General features: G+C 43.9%; 2 protein-coding genes across 3 annotated transcripts; one reads left to right on the top strand and one right to left on the bottom strand.

Moving 5' to 3' along the window:
- Nucleotides 1-501: 501 nt before the first annotated feature.
- On the bottom strand, nt 502-10,969 carry LOC135918540 (uncharacterized). Of its 2 annotated transcripts, XM_065452157.2 has the most exons (7): nt 10,693-10,967; nt 9,777-9,847; nt 7,295-7,391; nt 6,794-6,888; nt 2,838-3,060; nt 1,265-1,367; nt 525-654 (listed from the first exon to the last, which is right to left on the bottom strand). In XM_065452157.2, the coding sequence occupies exons 1-6, from the start codon at nt 10,883-10,885 to the stop codon at nt 1,270-1,272; spliced, it is 777 nt and encodes a 258-aa protein (XP_065308229.2). In that variant the 5' UTR covers nt 10,886-10,967; the 3' UTR covers nt 525-654; nt 1,265-1,269. The 2 variants fall into 2 exon arrangements, with proteins under 2 accessions (XP_065308228.2, XP_065308229.2); XM_065452156.2 differs by lacking the exon at nt 1,265-1,367 and having other exon boundaries at nt 502-654; nt 10,693-10,969.
- A 382-nt stretch (nt 10,970-11,351) lies between these two features.
- Nucleotides 11,352-15,194, top strand: LOC135918527 (uncharacterized). The gene is made up of 3 exons (XM_065452141.2): nt 11,352-11,812; nt 12,658-12,801; nt 15,084-15,194. The coding sequence occupies exons 1-3, from the start codon at nt 11,522-11,524 to the stop codon at nt 15,192-15,194; spliced, it is 546 nt and encodes a 181-aa protein (XP_065308213.2). The 5' UTR covers nt 11,352-11,521.
- The last annotated feature ends 6,240 nt before the right edge of the window (nt 15,195-21,434 follow it).

Genomic DNA, 21,434 nt, shown 5'->3' with positions numbered 1-21,434 from the left:
AAAGTCTGCATACCCCGAGTCACCCGGGATGCAGAATATATGAAGACATGTGACAGACTTTCTGTCACCCCCTGTCACCTCCCAGCGCCCAATTGGTACACGCTTTCCGCAGAAAGTCTGCTCAGTCTCTGTAGCCGCAGGATACAGCATTTCTGCAGAAAGTCTGCTTAATCTGTGTAGCCACAGGATACAGCATTTCTGCAGAGAGTTTGCTCAATCCGTGTAGCCGCAGGATACAGCATTTCTGGGAGTCTGTCGAGATTGTGGTCACAGGATGCAGCATATAAGCAGACATTTGAGAGAATTTGTGCAGCCCACCTACCGCGAATCGGCATGCACGCATGCAATGAAATACCAGATGCAATATGATTTTTTTATCGATTTGACTTTATTTGAGTGGTTTGCATATAGCTTCACTGTTTGTTGTGCTGTGACAGGCACTAGCAGTTAGTGGGGAAAAAATGTGTTTTTTTTCTACTAACCTTATTTGACAGTGCCTGTCACAGCACAATGAACAATGAAGTAGTAGGACCTCTTTTCCAGCACTTCATTCCTCGAAACAGGCGTCATTCCTTGCTCCCATTTTTTGCAGCATAGAGCCCAGGCTTCTCTTTACTTTCACATCTGAGCACTTGAATCTGCTGCATGTGTATTCTGTAAAAGAATGAAAATTAATGTTCAAGACATTATTTAGGGACATATCTTGAGAAGTACAACCCTGAAATAATATGACGAACAACACGTCTTGCCATATATTGGCAAAACACAAGGGTCATACAGCTTGAACTATTTCCTGAATTTTGGTCAGCCAACCAAGATGACTTGGAATTGAGATTAACTGGAATCCAGCATGCCATATTGCAGTCAATATAATGCCAGTCAGTGCAGTAAGATTTGTTAGTGGTGTTGACATCAACACAGAGGCAACAACATGCTGGGATTCTGCACTAAGAATCACGAGTTCAGCTCCAGTCTGTGGCGGCAACAATGCATGTGAAGGGGCAGCAAGGCATTGCAGCTGGCACTGCACACCGAAGTTTTTCTGTGCATGTAAAAATGACTTAGTTGGATCCAGCTAGGTTACTTTTAGTATCCTGTGGCAAGTGCAGTGTAATGCCCACCAGAAGCAGGCATGCAAGATATTTACAGTAGCAAAATTTTTCCCCAACTCATTAGCACTTTCATTTGTAGCAATGAGCACTTTCAACGGAAACATCCAACCACTTAGGAAAACACTGCATAGACCATAATAAGGCCTACCCACCTGTTTCAAGGTGAAACAGGTGAAGAATGCAGCACTGTATTGGCAACAATAAACCATGGAGAGCCAATAAGACACAGCAACATCCAGACATTAAAAGAATACTCTGTAGAAAGAGAGAAAAGGAGTGTTGACCTAATATGCACTATTCCAGTAGGTCAGAAGACATTTTAGGAGAGAAAGAGTTGTATGGAACCCAGAACAAAAGCAACTAGCTAAATGATATCTAAGCAAAAAGTGGTACAGTTGAGCTGGGCGTGTAATAGCTCTTAACAAGGTGTAGATTGCAAGAAAAAAAAATAGATATGGAAGACTGCAAATAGGAAACCTGTAGGCATAAACTGCACTTATACCAGGATCATTGTTTTTATTTTCAACAAAATTTCTAAAATTCTGCTGTTGCAGATATTAAGATTTTGCCTCTGCAGTTGACTAAAAAAGCAACATTACATGTGTGACTAATCACAGCACAAAATTTGGCAGTTTACAAATGTATGCTAATTGCTTTAAGTTGCCTTAAGGGCACATATTGCAACAGCACAATTATAGCCATTGATATCCAAGACATCTTTAGTTAGAGCTGATTCTCTATACCAGCACTGCATTCAGGGTATAGGAAACTGAAAATGTGAGGTAGAAAGCATTGGTGCACCAATCACTGTCCTGCTGCAAAAAATTAGGGGTAACTGGGACACCAGTGCATCTTGCAGCACACTTTAACGACACAACCTTAAAGTTTGTGCTTATTGAATTGCTAAAACTGAATACATTCACATACTGATGAACTACTATTGCTTATTAAGTGAAACAAGTGCCACAAAATCAAATTACAAAGGATAAGTATCCCCACAACTTAGCCTTCAGCTATTATTTGTTAAACATGTGATGCCTGCTATATAAGTGATACCAAGTGCGAGGTGCAATGATGGCATTAGCAATTCCTGAAAATTCTGTTCAGAGATAAAAAATAAATGGTACAGCATGGAATAAGGTGCGTTGAAGAACGATAGAACAAATAAAAAAAGGCTTGATTCCTCTTGCAGCAAAAATGATTGAGGCTGACACAAATGATGGTCATAGCGGGTTTACACATACTTTCAAATTCAGAGTATCTTACGTATGTCGAACGCAGCAAATGAATGATAGATTACACGACACAGTGCTGTAATGTCATCAAGCTGAACAATGTGGTTTCTGCAACCACACATTCCTTCATAAGCATTTGTTATATTAGGGTATACTGCAAACAAGTCAAGCAAGGTTACAAAAGCAAAGGGAAAAGTGCTTTGTGAGAGATAGAACTTCAGAGCTTCACACAAAGGCAAACAATCAGCTATTGCTTGTTTTTTAACCTGACTTATCATACGCTAGAAAGAATGCTCACATCTCAGCAATGAACTCGCCTGTAACTACAGAGAATGTCTTGAAATCTAAAGGATTGTCGCAAAAAATTGTTTAGCCTAAGTAACCTTGCTTTATTGCTTATGCACAAATTTTCCTCCACTTGTTACGTCTTTTTACATGAGAATAGCTTATAATGGTTACGTCAGGTTAGTTAGCAAAAAAAGTTACATACCAAGGAGTGCAGAGACCCTCGTCTGGTCCAAGGCTGGTTTCACCTTGTTTTCTTTATGGCTGTTTGCCTGCCGGCCAAAAAGTGTCTTGTTGGCAAGCTCCTCATCAGTGAAAAGCACCCTAATCAGTGCCCTTGAAAATTTGCATGGAGCATCATGGTAGGTTTGTTCCAGCCTCGTCAGTGTGGCCTGAGACACCATGACGCCTCCACCAATATCTCGTTGCTGCAATAAGAAAGAACACAAGGCATGGGTATGTTCACAAAACATAACTGCGTAGTTTGACTACAGAACACCATAAAATCTAACAGCAAACTACCTTAAGAAGACCCTGGAATGGCTTATTTCGGTTTCAGAACAGTGATGAGGCAGGGAGTATTGTGGTAAAGTGACCCTTTTGCAGTACAATTTTCTTAATACGTTGACTATTAAGGCATGCCAGTAAACATTGCCCTCCTCCTCTGGCATGTCAGGCTGTGTTATTCCTACTCAATATGTGTGTGTCACAGCTGGCGGCTCAGCCCCAGCTTCTGGAGGCATGCATCATCCTTAGAATGACAGAGAGCTGAGCTAGTTGGTAAGGATTCATTATGCAAAAAAAGAGGTGAGGCGTGCAGGCAGAATACAAGAGTAGAGAAGTGGCTTTCGTGTTGTCCACTTCTATTCTCTTGTGTCCTGTCTGCACGCCTCACCTCTTTTTTGCATAATGCATCATCCTGTGATATTATTCTCGTCTACTTCCACTTGCGAGTTCGAGAAGAGCACCAGTGACGCGGTTGAGCTCTTTGAGCCATCAAGCATCTCAATTTGTTTGGTTTCTCCCCGAGCAGAAACGGACCCCAAACTGTGAGTGCGAATTCAGATTAAATGCAGAGATGGCATTTGGATCTCACACCAACACGTTGCTGACGACGACAATGCCTGTGCAACACTGCCTAGCCCGTTGGATTCCTCTGATAACCGAAAGTAGGTCGCTACTGTGGTAGCTGACAGTCATTTGCCTTAGTATTTGAGCGTTTTGCGGCTAAATAACATTTCACTATTATTTTAAAGTTCGGAATTAAGTTAAAGCCTGCGTTGTTGTGATGTCACGTTAAGTATGTTAAAGAAGCAGGGTTGGAAAAAATCAGCATACAGCTGTGTCACATACAGATTGCTAGCAATCAGGCACATACCCAGGAGGGGCCCCTTCCCCGCCCACGCCACCACTCCTCACACACATTTCTAAAGCACCACCTGATCAATGTTGAGACTTAACAGCTATTCGGCAGTCAACATTTTGCTGCCTTTTTCACTCCTTTTGGATGGTGGTAGTTATCGGCATCTCCAGGGGTGTGACGGTCAGTTTTCTCATCGATTCAGTGCCCGCACTAATAACTCAAGATACGTTCAGTCACCATCTGTTCAACGGTCACGCACATCGCTGTTGCTTCGTTAGTTCAACCTTCTTTGTTTAGATTAATCCAGGGACCAGGAAAGGGATTTCGTTCGTGGTCAGCTGGTCTGATTACATGTTCGAGGAACGAGCTGCAGCTGGAGAAAACACCGTTTAACTTTTCCTTTTGCTTCATTATTTCCTCAAGTGACGGATCGCTGCGACGCTGGCAGAGCCTTGGAACCATATATACCCGTGATATGGATTAGATGAGGTGGATAACAAGATCATACGAAACAGCATCCATAACCAAACCCTGCAATAACATTTAAACCCATAAGCAACATGACTGTCACCCGTTACATAGTCTGGTTTTTCCCTAATTGCGCAGCACTGTTCGTGCGAAATTGGCAACTGGAAACAAGAGTTACAAGTAGTTGAGAAATTAAGCAATATACTAAAGGAGAGAGCCAAGGCAACAACCAAACAGGAAGAAAAAGCAAAAATGAACTAATTTAACCGTCGTTTGTGAAAATATTTATCGATCAACGTCTTTTTATTTAAAGGACATAGAGAAAATGCCGCCGGAAGTGCACAATAATTCCGTGCATTTTGAATGATGCTTCTACAGTTATCAGTCGAGCCACCTGATGTAGCCACTTCTCAGCTGTGTGTTTATGCAGGCGTTTTCCTAACCTTGCGCAGTGGGCACAGTACGTCTAGAACTGCAGCGTTCTGCGCTCTACGCGGTTGTATGGGACTGGTGGTCAGGCATCGTTATGCAACTTCCCAAATAACAACACGAGTGAGTTTTGGCACTTAACGTGGTAGAGCAGTAAACGAGGGATTAAAAAGAACTGTGATTGTTCCACAAATATATAATTCTCTATAATTCTTCCAGAGATAATTAAAAGAACGCTACTATAGCCGGATACAATTTAAGTCTGCAGTGAAGCCCCGCCCACGCCTTCATAACTGCCAGCCACTGCTCCTCCGCAAGGCTGCAAATAATTCGTACTTCAAACTTTTCCTGTTGCGCAAATCAGGCGGTAACCACAAAAATAAAATTAGTAGTGCGTAATTTTATGTTTTCCCTCGCCCGCTATAGTGGAATGGCGACAGCCTAATTCTTTATTGAACCGAAATAAAATGCTTGCTTCGATCGAACTCTTTATCTTCAAGTTTAACTTCAGTTGGCAGTAAAGTTTCATGAGCGAAACTGGCTCAGCAGTGAAACTAACTGTACCGCAGACTTTTGAAGATTAATTATGGAGTTTTACGTGCCAAATCCATGATCCAATTATGAGGCATGCCGTAGCGGGTGACTCCGGAAATTTGGACCACCTGGGGTTCTCTAATGTGCACCTAAATCTAAGTACATGTGTGTTTTCGCATTTCGCCCCCATGGAGAATGCAGCCGCCGTGGCCGGGATTCGATTTCGGGACCTTGCACTTAGCAGGCCAACACCATAGTCACTAAGCAACCACTCTAGGCAGACATTTGAAGAGTGAAATGCTCAGACTCCATACACTTTGTCCATGTCTGTTGTACACCTCACTGCTCCTTCCGATGAAAAGACTCTTCAAGAACAGCGGATGCTCCGGAGCTATCAAGTACAACGCCATCTTGAAAAACCCGCATGATGATGATTTTGTTTGCTTCTCTGATTGGCTAGCAGAGTAACACAACCTCGCGCAGTCTGTGTGCCTTGGTTGCCAACTGCTGTTTTTTAAGTGTCATGCTACTATATAAATCATTATTTTACACTTTTGCTTGTTTTCTTGTTCTTGGCAGTGTTCTTCTGGCGCTTCTTTTTTGCGCGAGTACATTTGATGTGGTTCCTTGTTTGCCAAGTAAAGGAGAGGTTATCTCACAGACCTACCTGTGATATACACCTTATTTCATTTCTCTTTTGTGGGTTTACGCATCCTTATGCTGAATGGTGGACATTATTTATATTAGTACTACTAAAGCTACTCCCCTCTTCATTTGCATAGAAAAGTTACCTTGGGTTAGGACCCCCCCGAAAAAAATCCTGGGTACGCGCCTGCCAGCAATGGTTATTTTTGTGTGTGTGAATCTACATGTCTAAACAGTACACAGTTAACCCAGAGCATTCAAACTGTGTCCTCAATGTAAACTTATGGAAACAGCCGTGCACTACATGATCTGCGTGATGCTGATGAATGCAGCCGTGTCCGCATAACGGCCAGTGAACATATCCACCCTTGCGGGTTACATTTCGAAACTAGCGAATTAGGCATCAGGGTGCACTCCCCAGGCGATACAACCCGAACACTACCCGGTAATGGGTTCGGGAGCGCCTGTACCTATTTTTTTTTTTTTTTTTTGATGGGTGCGAGCGGTGGGTTTCGAACTGTCCACCTACCGCTGCCGTGGCGGCCGCCCTATACACTCGGCCACGACTGCGGTCAATGTAAACTTCCCTTAACTATTTAGTGCATTTGTCAAAATAGTTTCAGGGTCCCTTTACTTGGGCATTAATTAAACTGGTGCTGAGAAGTTGATAAACAAGTGCTGCACACCACAGATCGAGCAAGTTATTGCAGGAAAACTCTTACCGTGTTCTCTTCAGGCTCGGCAGGCTTTGCCCCTTCAGAAGCTGATGTCAACTTGTCAACAGCCCGCTGCAGCTTTTTAAGCATTTTGGAAGTGTCTGAAAGAAGAAGAATTAAGAAGTTCAAGAGTAAGCATTTCTACCATGGAGTAAGATGTATAGGAGCACTGACTGCTGATTAGAGAGCTTTTAGTGATGCCATGATGGGCAGCTTTGAAACTTCTGTGCAGGTCATGACACTGCACATTACTCCATTCTGCTTCACTGGCAGCTATGAAAGCTTGCACTTTATATTTTTTGCCACTTATCAATCTCCGTATAGTTGATTGTTGCCTCAGCTTAGGCTGCAGACACTCGCATGTTGACGCTCACTTCATGCGAAGCAGGATTATCTTAAGAATTTCATTGTGAAACACTGCTATAGGAGAATGAGAATGTGCAATAGACAGCACAAAAAGGTATTTTGGCCACTGGTGATGTGTATGAATAATCAAAAAGCACATACCGATTAAATCTTTGTGTTCTCGAAGCCATTCTTTCAGGACTGCATTTTCCGCCATGAGGGCTTCGATTTGTGACACGTGGTCACAGCATGGCGTTTTCTGCAAAAGAATTGCTGAACTGTATAAAAGCAACGTCGATTCTCCCTGCAGGTTTGAGAATGATACATGTGTATCCTGCAGAGGAGTCTGATTCTTTAACGCACACCCACTGCTGCATCTGCACTAAATAGGCATCTGCACCTGTGGAGGCTGTAAGAATAAACAGTACCTAGCACAGCGGTTTGTTTTCTTTCTTAACCCTTTGAGAGTAACCACATTTACGGTAACCAAGAGCGAAGCACCACAATGATGCATCGCAGCCTGTACTCCTGTAAAGGTCAGCTGACTGAACTGTTTGTGCTCGTCAATATTAAACATCCAGGAGACAGTGCATTGAAAGCATATTTAGCGCCAGCGAACAAGGACAGAAGCGAGATGACACCACAATGTGCTAACTTCAACAACTTTATTTTCAGGAAACAACCACCTATTTAACCCATGACTTGTTAGATAAGGAGATGGTTTTTTTGAATGGTTAAATATTTGGATGATGTGGCGCCACTGTGCACAGGTTGAATAGGTGGTTGTTTACTGAAAATAAAGTTGACGTTAGAGCATTATGGTGTCATCTCCCTTCTGTCTTTGTTCGCTGGCGCTAAATATACTTTCAAGGTCAGTTTACAAATACGCCAAACAAATGGCAATGCTGAGACAGTGCATACCACACACTGGGTATGTTTAGACTTTCAAAATGAAAGTCAAAGAATGTAAGCCACATTATGCACATTTGTGAAAGGCATTAAGAATAAAAGTACAAAATCAGTTCCATAAGCTTTTTAGAGGCTGGCTTCCTGTGAGAATTTACTGCAGTGAGAATGAACAAGTTCTATTTGGGGAGAGTGGCACTTAAGCTTATTAAATGGGTGAAAGAGATAAGCGTAGGAACCTGAGCAAGATGGTCCAAGACAGGATGATCACAGAACTGCAGCATGCCAACAAGGCCATGAAAAACGACAAGTGGTACTAAACAGCACTTAAAAAATTACAACATCCACAGTTTTTCCTGCTTCTAACATACCCAGTCTCAGGATCAATCAATCAATCAAAGTTTATTTCACCAGAAAATTCTGGATAGTCTTCAGGGCTAAAAGCTGCTCTAGGCAGCTTGACTGAGTCCCTGAAGACCCTTACATTGGCAGCATCCGACGTTCACAGCACATATATGCATATGAAATCATAATTATAACATGTGAGCAATACTGTAACAAGTTTACGTAAGGCTCACTTGAAGTTAACATACAGAGTTACAGCAGGGCTCACATCAATTGTTTTATACCGCATAAAATAAACATCATCGTTTAAAGACTTTTGACTGTACAAGGAAAAAAAGAAAAAAATGTAAATAAAAATAAAATTCTGTTTATTTAACCGGTTTCACAAACAATAAAGAGTAAAAATAGCACTGATAACAGACATCGCGCAACGATGACAGAACCAAAAAAAAAAAATGCAATAAGTACAGGATGGGCAAAAGCCACGTACACAAGACACATGCACGCCATCCCAAAGATAACTATGCGACCTCTATTTACGACATTGATGTGAAGAACTGACATAGCTGCCGTTGTCTAGCAGTAGTTAGTTCAGGAAATTCGTTCAGGAAGTTCAGGATACCAGTGAAAGCCTGAGAACTGCGGATGGAGGGCAAATAGGATCAGCCATATTCAAGGCCACGGTGATTTATTAATTGCTGTTTGAAGACAGTGTGCTTGACATTTGGTTTCAGCTTCACAAGTTAGTCAAAGCTAACATAGCTTTTTTTTGTTTTTATGCTATATTTCGCATAATTGGCACAGTTGTTCCATCTCTATTCTGTTAATGTGCAAGCACTCACTTTCTTCATATCAATAACAACTTTGATGTAACGAATTTTGCGACATTCTTAACGGCAGAATTTTCAAGAAATTTATTTACAAGTGCCTTACGCGCCTTCGAGAAGGCACTGTGCAAGGGGAGAACCATATTCGTAAGGAATTAGGAAGCAAAAAAAAAGTATTAGTAGAATGAAAGGAATATTCATGCGAAACAGCAGTATAGAACATTAATATGACATCAGCAAAAACAATATGAAGCACATAACATTACAAACAGCATATAGTAACAAACTTTTGCCTGCACACTGTAATCAATGCAGCAAGAAAATTAGAATCATTGAAATTCTGTTAGCTTGTAGAGAAATGCAGGAAAGAGAAGGCAAGACGTGTTTGACATGTGAAACGGCATATTGAGTGACTGATTGATGATGAACCGAATATTCTGATTATTGAGCATGAAAGCAGGTGTGTCATACAAAAAGAGAGGTGGGTACCTCAGCACAGTTGCCATTGCCACTATGCAAGCTGAAGATGTTTGCACTCCACTATCGATTGAATGTTCTGCCCTTACCTTTGTCAAAGGGTTGCGTTCTGCACGTGTGGCTAACTTCGTCCTCTTTCTTTCCATTTTGTCTGCCTCACCTGCAGATATAATGCATATTAGATACACACGCCTCTGAGGCCCAGTACCTGCAAGCGCTGGGCCACTTGTACTAGTGCCACACTTCCCGACTCCACGTTTGGTTTTGAGACCCACGAAATGCACCCATGGATGCACAGCTTTGACTCGCCAACACGCTGGTTCACTCGATGCAATCCGACGCATTGCGGGGCGGCTAATTCTTTTTTGCAAGGTGCAGCACAACATGGTCGTGCAGACGCCGTTACTGGGCATATGAGATCTTGTCAACAACGCGGGACCGCACTCGCCATGCAGTGCTACCTTGCGTATGGCTCAAGATTACGCAAGCAGGGTGCGTATGTCCCTGGACAAAAGATCCGTACCGTACACGGGGTATGCACGCACAAGCAGGCGATATAGCGCCGTGCGCAATATTTGCCGTGCTGGAAAAAGCTACACTTAGTAGAGACTGAACCACACAGCCGCGATTTCACGCTCGAACGGCCATGCGAGATTGATGAGCGACAAGTTCGGCTGTCACCCAAGCCTACTTATTGCCGTCGCGCATGCAATCGCTCGGTTTTGGGATTCTATAGTTTATCACTCGTCATCCTGAAATTCCCAACGCGATGGGTGTCTCGTCACGTCGTCACTCGCTCAATCGCGCTCGTGTGGTTCCCACTTAAGTTAACGACCGATATAACGAACAAAGGCCGCGGATGCACACTTTTAGCCTATCTCCATGACAGGAGCGCAATCTCGAAATGAAGCGCCTATTTATTGCTCAAGCACTCGCACTAGTAGCAAGATAAATAAATACACAGATAATAAAATTTAAAGTGCAGTGATTTTCACCATTACTTACCAGCAGCCACCAGGTATGCGTCACATGCCTCGTCTCCATCCTTCCAAAGCACCTTGAAGGTTTTGCCGACTAAAGCCTCCACCACAGTAGCATCTTTCATAATCGATGTGGCAGTGGCTACATCGACCATGCGTCTAGTTTCATACACATCCCACTGTTCGGTCGACGCCCACTTGACTAAAATATGCGACATTACGGAATGAAACAAAAAAAGCCGACAGAGAACAAAACAACAAGGATCGAAAAGCGAACGACTGGCTTGACTAGGCTACAACGTGCTCGGCTACAATAGCCGAGCATTGCTGAAGGGGCTAAAACGGCACGTAAAAGCGGCTAAAGATATTTTCTTCATTTTGGCTACATTTCTCATTAAACGTTATAAAAATGACAAATTAAAACAAATAGGAGTACGAAAATATTGATAATTTAATATAAATTGTTATTATTGACTACTTGCATTTGTACTTGAACGTTGGGTGTCAAACTCTTCAAGTTGACAAGTTTTCTTGACACTTGCTTGTTGTAGCGCCATCTGGAAGGCTTATTATAAACTTGGAACGCGCAAATACTTTAAAAATAAAGCGTATTTTTGTAACTTGAATCTGCAGTGGAAATCGCGACGGCGCAGTAAAGAGGGGTGGAGGGGAAACTATCGCGCCACCGCCTCTCATGACCTCGTGTTGCGTATGGTAGCAACGATTGTTTTCACAATCCGAACATGTGGCCTCTTTCCGAGTAAGCGCAAGGCAACGGCAGTGTACGTCAATAGCTACACAGTTCCTGCAGGAAATTGCCAGCTGCCCCCGTTTACCGGATTTGTTCTGAAAATATGCCGAAAAGATACCGAGAGTGGCTGTTCAAAGACAATATTGGGAAGCCTCGCTCAACAGAAGCTAGGCACGCGAAGAAAGCTGCTCATAGTGATGGCCCCTCGCTGCTTGGAGGTCCCGACAGAGTGGAAGATGCAGCGGCTGCAGTGGGAATGCCGGCTGACGCTTTAAGTGGCGAAGAATCTACGAGTGACGACTTCCTCGACGACACAGCAGCAGACCCGTCCCTCGGCTCCATAAGTGATGGGCTTCCTGAAGCAAGCGATGGGCAGCTGAATATCGTACAAAGTGTAAGTGCGACTTAAGTACTGTTTAATTTTCTTGCAAGACTTGTTTTAACACACAAATCTGCTATTGCTGCATCGTGAATGTTCGCGTACATCATTTTGCATTTCGCGTGTTGGCACATAGTGCGGCCGGTGCCCAGGCAGGCAGAGAACAAGGCGAAGTCGACCAATAAACTGGAACAGTTCATTTGGCAAACTTGCGCCCGCAAAAGAAAAAAAAACGTTAGTGGTGATAGTAGCCTGCATGGACGTCTGTCGTCGAACCGAATGCCGCCCCGCTGGCGTGCACGTAAATTATAACTGTCACTGAACTTATACCTGTGCCACATTCGCGCAAATTAACGCCATTTGAGTTGAGGCCTTCAATTCCTTAACGTCACTAAATCTTGGTGTCCGTGACACACATCTAGATGTAATGGAATCAAATGTGCGATGACGGTAGTTACAGTTCGATTTTCGTTGCAAGCTTATCAGAAAATAAATGTTCGTTCAGTTCAAAGGATATTCTACAGAAAAAAAAAACGTATAAAGCGTCTTTATAGAAGTAACGCGCCTATTAGTACATAAATCATTCGACTGTACGAAAGCATTTGTTTATCGGTCGCTTTCGAGTGGACAGCAATTAGAGAATGGCACAACTTTTTGTTTTGTTACAACCTTCATGCATCTGTTCAGCTCCACACTTTGAACTTTGTCAAGCATTATGCAAGATAAAGTTACTCTTTATAGCTGTAGCATATGCTTTACACTCTCTGCTGCTATGTGCAATGATGCAGTAAGCCCTGTTAAGCCTGCATTCTTCATATATTTTTCTTGAGTAATAATACAGAACAGGTCTGTTTCCACAGGATTCAGAAGCAGATTCTGCAACAGAAGAAGATCCTGCTGATGCTCTGAGATATGACCTGCTGGATGATGTATCCTTGTGCTCCAGTGATGACGAGGACTTGTCGCCCCAGCATGAACCCTCAGCAAACCAGACATCAGAACTGGTCAGTCTTTTCAGTAGTCTTACTCATGGGCACTATAGAGTCATAAGTCAAGGACGGGCATGTCCTTTCTCCTCCTCAAAAAATCCTAAGTGGGAGCAAATCCATTAATGAAAGGTTCATTCTTTCCTGGTTTTGTTCATGACACTCCTGCTTGTCATGAAGGATTGTTCATTCCACATTTGTTTCTCCTTATCAGCTGTTAGTTACTGGTCACCACAACACCCATACCATGCCTCCGCTCATGGTTGGCTGTCATTTTTGCAGTTCTGTGCATTAAATTATTGTAGTTCTAGAAATTGACACACATGTCTGTACGCAGCCCGGTTCTTGCGGTATTCAACTAAAAAATAGTACATCTGTCTTGTCAGCTCCTCAGGTGTAAAATGAGATTAGTTGTCATTACATAAAATTGTGCTGTTCAAACAGATGACCATCCGCCCTTCCTTGTCTTAGCCCTTGTCATCCCCTGCACTCCTGCAGAGAAAATGGAACAGGGCCAAAATACCTGCTCAAGATGTCCAGGGAAAACACGGGGAATGCGGGAGATGGAAATTCAAGACGATGAGCAAAACTGATTGCATTCACCTTGTTCACGTTTTGCTCATCTGCTCATAACGTGACACTCCTGTTGATGAATCCATCTGTCCGGCCACCAACAGTCTCTAAACTATACTGAGCATTGTTGCCACTAATTTAGAGTAGAATTACTTCAAAATATTTTGACTTCCTCACATAGTGCAATTCAACACGGTGACTTGTAAAAAAATGTAAACATGATTTGCATGCTACTTTTTTATGAATCTACACAAATGCAGCATGTTGCAACCTGCACAGTGGAGAGTGCTGTGCTTACTCAATGTGAATTTACTGTCATTGCACTTAGCAGGCTGACTGATTAATACCCGTGTCACACGGGCACCCACGAACTCCTTCAGCATAAGGGTGCGCGAGACTTCCTAAGGGAGTTTGAGCTCAAGGAAGTTGCGGTCGTGTCACATGGCCAATAACAAGGTTTTAAAAGTAGCCGCCAGAGGCGCATTCAGCGGTGTTTGTTTTTTGTACAGGTAAAAGAATATAACTTTTAATTACACTCGTAGCTATTATAAGTAATGCTCTTTCCATAAGAATATTATTCAATTTGTTTGATGCGAAAGTCATGCCCCTCATTAAGAATCAAAGTTCGCTCGCTAAACATAGCATTGCTGACAGTGACATTAGCCAGCCTGTGCTCATGTGTGGTTTCCTTTGCAGCGCGACTAGCCACCGTAGCATGGCGAGTAGGCTCTGCGTTCTGCTACCCGAACTGCTGCAAACTATATCCAAAATGCAAAATTTTGTGCATGGAGCATTTTGTGCATTTTGTGGGTCTTATTGCTACGATGAGGTTTCACTGCACAGTGCCTTGTCTTGGCCTTTAACCTGATACTATTGCCGCCGCTGACCCAGCATTCTTGTGCAAGTCTCTGCATGGCAAGCCGGACCCGGACTGGTTCAAACTACCCTATGCAGTCGGGCTGACTCAGCCGGACTCGATGCTTGTTCAGTTTGACCGGCTAGCATTTACATGAACTCGACAGGCATATTCCAGCCTGACAAGCCGACTTGATCCGATTCTGTAGGGTGCCTGTAAACGCCCTGAAAGACTAGAAAAGCATTGCGCCAAGCGGCCTAGGTTGAGAGTATTGTGTAGTAGTAAGCATAACTCTTGCTGAATTGTGCTTGAACTTTTATTCAATTCAAGAGAAACATTCCAAACACGTGCAAGATTAATTTTAATGCAAACGATAATGAAATCATCAGCTTTACGACAGCAAGTATGGGCACGAGAAGACTCCTTTCAGCCGCCAAAGGAGATCACCGATCTCCCTTGACCAACAGCACCATTAACTCCCTTATTAGAAGGGCGACGATGTGACACTGAGTGCATCTCCACTGAGATAAAGACAACGAAGTTAAAAGGAGTTTGTGGGTGCCCATTTGACAGAAGTATAACACAACCTGTGTCTCAATAACCACAAAACAAAATAGTGCAAGCGAAGCATATAAGTATGGAAGCAGAAGGGAAAGGAACAGGTAAATGAGAATTCTTGTTGTGGCATAGCTTGCATCTATGTGCTTCTGTCTTTTCTTGCTTAGCTTACTCTCCTCACAAGGCTGAACTTGCAGCTTTTACTGTGCACATAAACCAGTCAACCTGACAATTTTTTTGTATTGTAATCCTGCATACAGGTGATGTGATGTATGACAGTTCAGTATTCAGGACTGTTTTTCTTGTTTTGCAGGATGAGCCACTGTACGCTGGATCACGTGTGACCGTTGGTGAAAGCATGGTGCTTATTCTTGGCATTGCCTGCGGCATAACACCACTAAGGAGGCAACTGAGAGCCTTCTGAAGCTTATTGAAGCCCACGTGCCTGAGGAAGCTGCCATACCAACGTCGAAATATGCCTTTTTTAAGCAATTTACAAATGCTAGGGAGAACGCCACATTACATTTCTATTGCCCGTCTTGCTCACTTTATCTGGGCGAGAGGCAGGCACAGGAACTCCACTGTTCTACCTGTGGTGCTGATTTTGTTGTCGACATGCTAGAAAAAAAAGAAAACTATTTTCTTACATTCGACATTGCCAAGCAAGTCGAAGACAAACTTTCGCTCGCTGCACTAGACTTTAAGTCGTTGCCTAGACAACTGTCGTATGATGTAGGCGAGGTAACGACAAGCCAGGGTTACCACAACCTGCCAATGTCTACCCATGACTTGTCGGTAACATGGAATACAGATGGTGTTCCTCTTTACGAGTCATCTGGGTACAGCATATGGCCACTTCTTCTTCAAATAAATGAATTGCCCCAGAAAGTGAGAGCAAAACACATGCTCCTAGCTGGGTTGTGGTTTGGTCCCACAAAACCCAAAATGAATTCCTTTCTGAAGCCATTTGTTGAACAAATGAACATTCTCTCCAACAGTGGTTTCGAGTATACAGATGTGAAAGGAAATGTCCTAAAGGTGCGAATTTTTCCAGGGCCCTGTTGCGTTGACACAGTGGCCAGAGCCATGGTAATGAACATGAGCCAATTTAATGGTTCTTATGGCTGTGCATGGTGCATGCATGAGGGACAAGTTGTTCGGAAAGGCAGCGGTCATGTCCGCGTATACCCTGTTGTCTCTCCTCGACCAGCGCCCAGAACACACGAGACATTTCTGCGAAATGCTGCTAAAGCAGAGGCAACACTGCAAGCCGAATGTGGTGTTAAAGGTTCAAGCGTGCTGTTCGATTTGGCATTTTTTTCATTTCCGGCAGGTTTCGTTGTCGACTACATGCATGCTGTGTGTGCTGGCTTTGTTAGGCACATGGCATGCATGTGGTTCGACACCTCCATGTCGTTCCCATACAGTCTTGGAGGCAAAATTAATGAAATCGACCAGCGGCTGCATCTTTTTAAACCTATCTGGGAGATTTCTAGGCTGCCGCGCTCACTTAAACTCCGGAAGTACTGGAAAGCATCAGAGTGGCGCAACTGGTTGTTGTTTTATTCTCCAATAGTGCTCCATAAGATTTTGCCGAGAGCATACTACAAGAATTGGTTGAAGTTTGTTAGGCTCATGCACTTTCTTCTTGCTGACACAGTCGCAGCAGAAAAACTGAAAGAAGCTGGCAGGACAATGTGCGAGTTTGTGAGAGAGTACGAAGAGCTGTATGGAATAGCACACATGACATACAACGCCCACCTTTTACTACACCTTGTTGCATCAGTGGAAGTATGGGGCCCATTGTGGAATTATTCGGCGTATGCTTTTGAGGGCATGAATGGGCAGCTCGTGCAACTTGTGAACGGCACACGCTATGCTGGCTGGCAAGTGGTTGAGAAGTTTTATTTTCTGTCGCACCTTCCCATCATATGGGACAAATGTTCCCACTTTGAGGATGCCCAGTCGAAGCACCGGCTAATGAGGTACTTTTTAAGGGGGTACAACCTGCGAAAGAACTCCGAGAGCACTGGTGGTGTCGTTTTTTTCGGAAAAGGAGAGATCGGTAACCGTGGCATCTCATACAAAAAAGTGCTGATTGGCAGTTTCCTCTACTGCACGAAGGGCCTTGATAAGTCGCGCCGCCTTAACTCGGTCGTGTACATCAATGGTACATTTGGCCAGATCGAGGATATTTTGGCGACTTGTGTAGAGGGACATCGATCATGTACATGTGTTCGCCGTGTTGTATTTCGTTTGTGCAAACTTAAGGTTGCAAGAACATTTGTTGCCGATAACTTGAGTGGAACCATCATACATGAAGTTTGCACGACGTCAGACAGAGTAGAGATGGCTTCTGAAAATCCACGAAAATGTATGTTGTTGCAGTCATCGTCAAAGACATTTGTGTGCTGTGTTGCCAGCAAGTGCATTTTTGAAGCAACGTAAAGATGTCCTTGCAAGAGGAGGGAGAGAGCGAGAAGTAACAAATTTTTATATTGAAGCATGAGCGGAGAAAATAATAAGATATCTCATTTGGTGCACATACTGCAACATTGTTAGCACTGAAGTGGTAGAATTTCTCAACAGTTTTGAATAAGCAAACGACCGATAATATGAGTGCATTGCCTCTCAGGGAGACTACATTGACAGTTATGAAATTCTTAGAATGATTAGAACGATAAGCGACTTAAAGAGATTAGCACTACTTTTGTGTCCCTCTCATTTGTGCTGTTGCAGCACACAAAGTACCATTGCTCATGCTGTTACTATATGCTTTTCTGTTTTTGCTCCTTCTACATTCCCCTCAGAGTTGCTTGTGTTTTGTCTGTGGTAGGTGTAAGCTTGTTTCTATTGTTTCATACAGGGTGTCCCAGTTAACTTGGACCAAAATTAAAAAACTAAGAGCTCTAGAGAAATCGTACCGACTGCATAGTAGTGGCAGTCGTACGTACTTGCAGCCAGTATTTTTTTATCGCGAATTATTAATTCATTGCTTTTAAATAGTCAACTTGTAATTATTGCTGGAATCGCAAACATAATAATTACAATGTTTTAGGGCATCTTAAATAACCTCCAAATCAAACATTTATTTCATGCTGAAGTGGTCCTGGTTGTTTTTTCCAAGAAAATACAAAAGCCCGCGACATGCGAAATAGATTCACTTGCACGCCGTTACTCAAGCTCCTACAAGCAACCATTGAAATAAGCACGGCTGCATTCTCTTATCGCTGCATCATACAAGGCTCCGCTACGCTTATCAATCCGTCAGCGGTGTGTTCTTTTGATGCCGCGACCATCACATAGTGTGAAGCCCTGTATCGAGCTGCCGCCACTAGTAAAGCTGTGTATCCATGGCTATTCGCTTGGGAGCACTTGTGTAGCAGAGTGTGTACCTATCTCGTATTTTGGATGTTTTGCGCGCTTTTGTTCTTTCTCAGAAAAACCAATGAGGCAAAGCTGAGCACTAAAATGCTTGTTTCGGAGGTTATTTGAGGTGCCCTACAACTTTGTAATTGATATGTTTGCGATTCAAGCAATAATTAAAAGGTTCTCTAATTAAAAGTAATTAATACTTCGTGATGAAAACAATATTGGCCATAAGTATCTACGGCTACTGTGCAGTCGGTACGATTTTTCTAGAGCTCTTGGGCATTAATCTTGGTCCAAGTTAACTGGGACACCTGGTATATAGGCTGTACACTATGTATATAGGTTTTTTATATATAGGCCTGCAATTCAATGCAACAGGTTCATGTATTTGTTTTCCTGTCATACAATTGTGCCTACCCACAGATTTATAAGAGTGCATTATTTTTGTGTTCATGTACAGGGTCTGTCCTAAAAGTAATGTCAGTAAGGCCATTACAAATAATTTATTGAATTTATCCTTGCAAGTGTTTAAAAATGTTCCAAATACTCTCATTTTGAGTCGATACATCAGTTCCAGCGAGCCTTCTAGCTCTCGAATGCGTTGCGTTAGTCCTCCTCCGGAATAACCTTTAATGCTGCGGTGCAAGCTGCTCTGATCCCGTCCACAGTCCCAAAATGCTTGCCTTTCAGGGGTGTTTTGAGGCGTGGAAACAGAAAAAAAGTTGGGGGGGAGCCTAGTCTGCGTTGTACGGAAGCTGGGGGATAGTTGACGCCCCTGCTTTAACCAGGTAGTTTGTGATGACGAAGGCGCTGTGGGCCAGCGCATTATCGTGGTGCAACTTCCAGTTGTCTGCGATGTCCGGCTGGATGCGTTGAACCCTGTGTTTCAGTCTTTGAGGACTTCCACATAAGCTTTGGGGTTCACTGTAGTTCCAGGTTCTACAAACTAGTGATGAACCAGTCCGTGGATGTAAAAAAACAGATGAGCATGATCTTGATCTTTCATTTGCTCATCCTGGCTTTCTTCTGGCGAGGGGATGAGTGTGTGTGCCCCTCTGATGATTGCCTTTTGGTCTCTGGGTCATATTCAAATACCCAAGTCTCGTCACCTGTAATGACGTCCAAAAATTTTCAATCACTATTGCACATGTCGAGCTTTTCTTGGCACGTTTCAATGCAGTGCGACCTTTGGTCGACAGTGAGCACTTTTGAAACCCTTTTTGCGCACACCTTCCGCATGCCGATATCCTTTGTAATGATTTCATGAACTTGAGTTTTTGGCATGTTTAACATGTCGGCCATTAAATGAACACTTAATCGTCGGTCAGAGTTCAGCGGTTCCCTGACTAGCGTCACATTTTCATCCGTGGTGGTCATGCATGGCTGTCTGGCACGGTCTTCGTCGTCAACCTCTTCCCGGCCTTCCAAAGAGGCCTTGTGCCTCTGAAACACTTGCCGATCTGACAGGGCATGTTCTTTGTAAGCAGTCTTGAGCATAGTAACACCTCCCGCAGCGGTCTTGCCAAGTTTCACGCAAAACTTGATTGCAAATCTTGGCTTTAATGAGCGCAGCATTTTCACTTGCACAAGAATGAAAAAGAACTCTCACGGACAAGCCCGTCGTACACTCTCCGATGCTCGGAGCATACTGAGAGGGACAGGCAGTCAGCGTCATTATGCAGGCGCCCTGACTTATACATAATAGAAAATGCATATTCTTGTAGACGCAATGCCCAATGTGCAAGTCGTCCAGTTGGGTCCTTCAAAGTGGAGAGCCAGCAGAGGGCGTGATGATCGGTTACGACGCAGAAGCTCCGACCGAAAAGGTATGGCCGAAATTTCGCGACCGCCCATACGAGCGCGAGGCATTCTCTCAGTGATGGAGTAATTACGCTCAGGCGTGGAAACAAGGCGGCTAGTGTAAGCGATGACACGGTCTTGGCCCTGTTGATTCTGAGCGAAGACAGCACCGATGCCATGACCACTCGCGTCAGTTCGTACTTCAGTGGGTGCAGAAGGGTCAAAGTGTGACAGAATTGGGGAAGTTGTAAGCCGCTCAGTCAGGGTAGAGAAGGCTTTCTCCTGCAGTGGTCCCCAAGAGAAAGAGGCGCCTTTCTTAAGGTCAGTGAGAGGGTGAGCGATGTCGAAATTTTTCACAAATCGCCGGAAATAAGAGCATAAGCCCAGAAAACTACGGACATCGTTTGTTGAACAAGGTACAGGAAAATTTCGCACGGCGTGAACTTTCTGTGGATCAGGTTGGATTCCAGCGGTGTTTGTAAGATGGGGGGCTGAGCATGTTAATTTCACGGCGACTGAAATGGCACTTGGGAGTTTAGCTGAAGGCCAGCCCTGCGAAACACGGAGAGTATGGTTGTGAGGCACTGCAGGTGGCTCTCAAAGTTCGGCGAAAACACAATCGCATCATCGAGGTAACAGAGGCATGTAGACCACTTCAAGCCACGCTAGAGAGAGTCCATCATGCGCTCGAATGTAGCTGGCACATTGCACAATCCAAAGGGCATGGCTTTAAATTGGTACAGACCGTCCGGTGTGACGAAGGCGGTTTTCTCGCGGTCCATCTCATCGACGCTAATCTGCCAATAGCCGGAGCGGAGGTCAATTGATGAAAAGTATTGGGATCCGTGAAGGCAGTCAAGAGCGTTGTCAATGCGAGGCAGGGGATAAACATCCTTCTTTGTTATCCTGTTGAGGTGACGGTAGTCAATGCAGAAGCGCCACGAGTTGCCGTTTTTTTTTACTAAGAAAATCGGTGATGCCCACGGGCTACTGGAAGGTTCAATGATGTCCTTGTCCATCATCCTGTCTACCTCTTTCTGCATGATGGCCCTTTCTGCTGCAGAGACATGATATGGCCGCCTATGAATAGGGCTGGCGTCACCGGTGTTGATGCGATGTGTGACAACAGATGTCTGGTCAAGTGGACGGTCATCCAAATCAAAGATGTCCCAAAAAATGACAGGAGGTGACGAAGAGCTGTTTGCTCAGAAGGAAGGTCGGGGGCGATCATCTTACAAGCATCATCCGCAGGCGTCTAGTACAGAGGAGTGGGTGACAAAGGTCCGTTGGGTACTGAGGAAGGATTCAGAGGTCAAAGAAGAAATCTTAAGTTCTTCTAAAGGAGTGGTATGCGCTATGGCGATACCGTGTGGCAGCACATGCGACAAAAATCCAAAATTCAGGATCGGCATGCGTGCGCGGTTTTCGCGGATCCGGATTAAGGTGCTTGGTAGGGCAATATTGCGTGACAAAACCACATGAGTAAGCGACG

This window comes from Dermacentor albipictus, unplaced genomic scaffold, assembly GCF_038994185.2.
Source record: "Dermacentor albipictus isolate Rhodes 1998 colony unplaced genomic scaffold, USDA_Dalb.pri_finalv2 scaffold_15, whole genome shotgun sequence".
NCBI lineage: Eukaryota > Metazoa > Arthropoda > Arachnida > Ixodida > Ixodidae > Dermacentor > Dermacentor albipictus.
The sequence above is the reverse complement of the archived record's forward strand: the minus strand, read 5'-3'. Positions and strand labels throughout refer to the sequence as shown.

Bases quoted from the DNA above. Each gene is read 5' to 3' on its own strand.
- LOC135918527 (XM_065452141.2), top strand. From the start codon at position 11,522: ATGCCGAAAAGATACCGAGAGTGGCTGTTCAAAGACAATATTGGGAAG. The intron at 11,813-12,657 runs GTAAGTGCGACT...CTGTTTCCACAG, and splicing joins AGCTGAATATCGTACAAAGT to GATTCAGAAGCAGATTCTGC. The intron at 12,802-15,083 runs GTCAGTCTTTTC...CTTGTTTTGCAG, and splicing joins CAAACCAGACATCAGAACTG to GATGAGCCACTGTACGCTGG.
- LOC135918540 (XM_065452156.2), bottom strand. From the start codon at position 10,885: ATGTCGCATATTTTAGTCAAGTGGGCGTCGACCGAACAGTGGGATGTG. The intron at 3,061-6,793 runs GTAAGAGTTTTC...TTCTTATTGCAG, and splicing joins CCGAGCCTGAAGAGAACACG to CAACGAGATATTGGTGGAGG. The intron at 655-2,837 runs GTATGTAACTTT...ATTCTTTTACAG, and splicing joins GAGGGTCTCTGCACTCCTTG to AATACACATGCAGCAGATTC.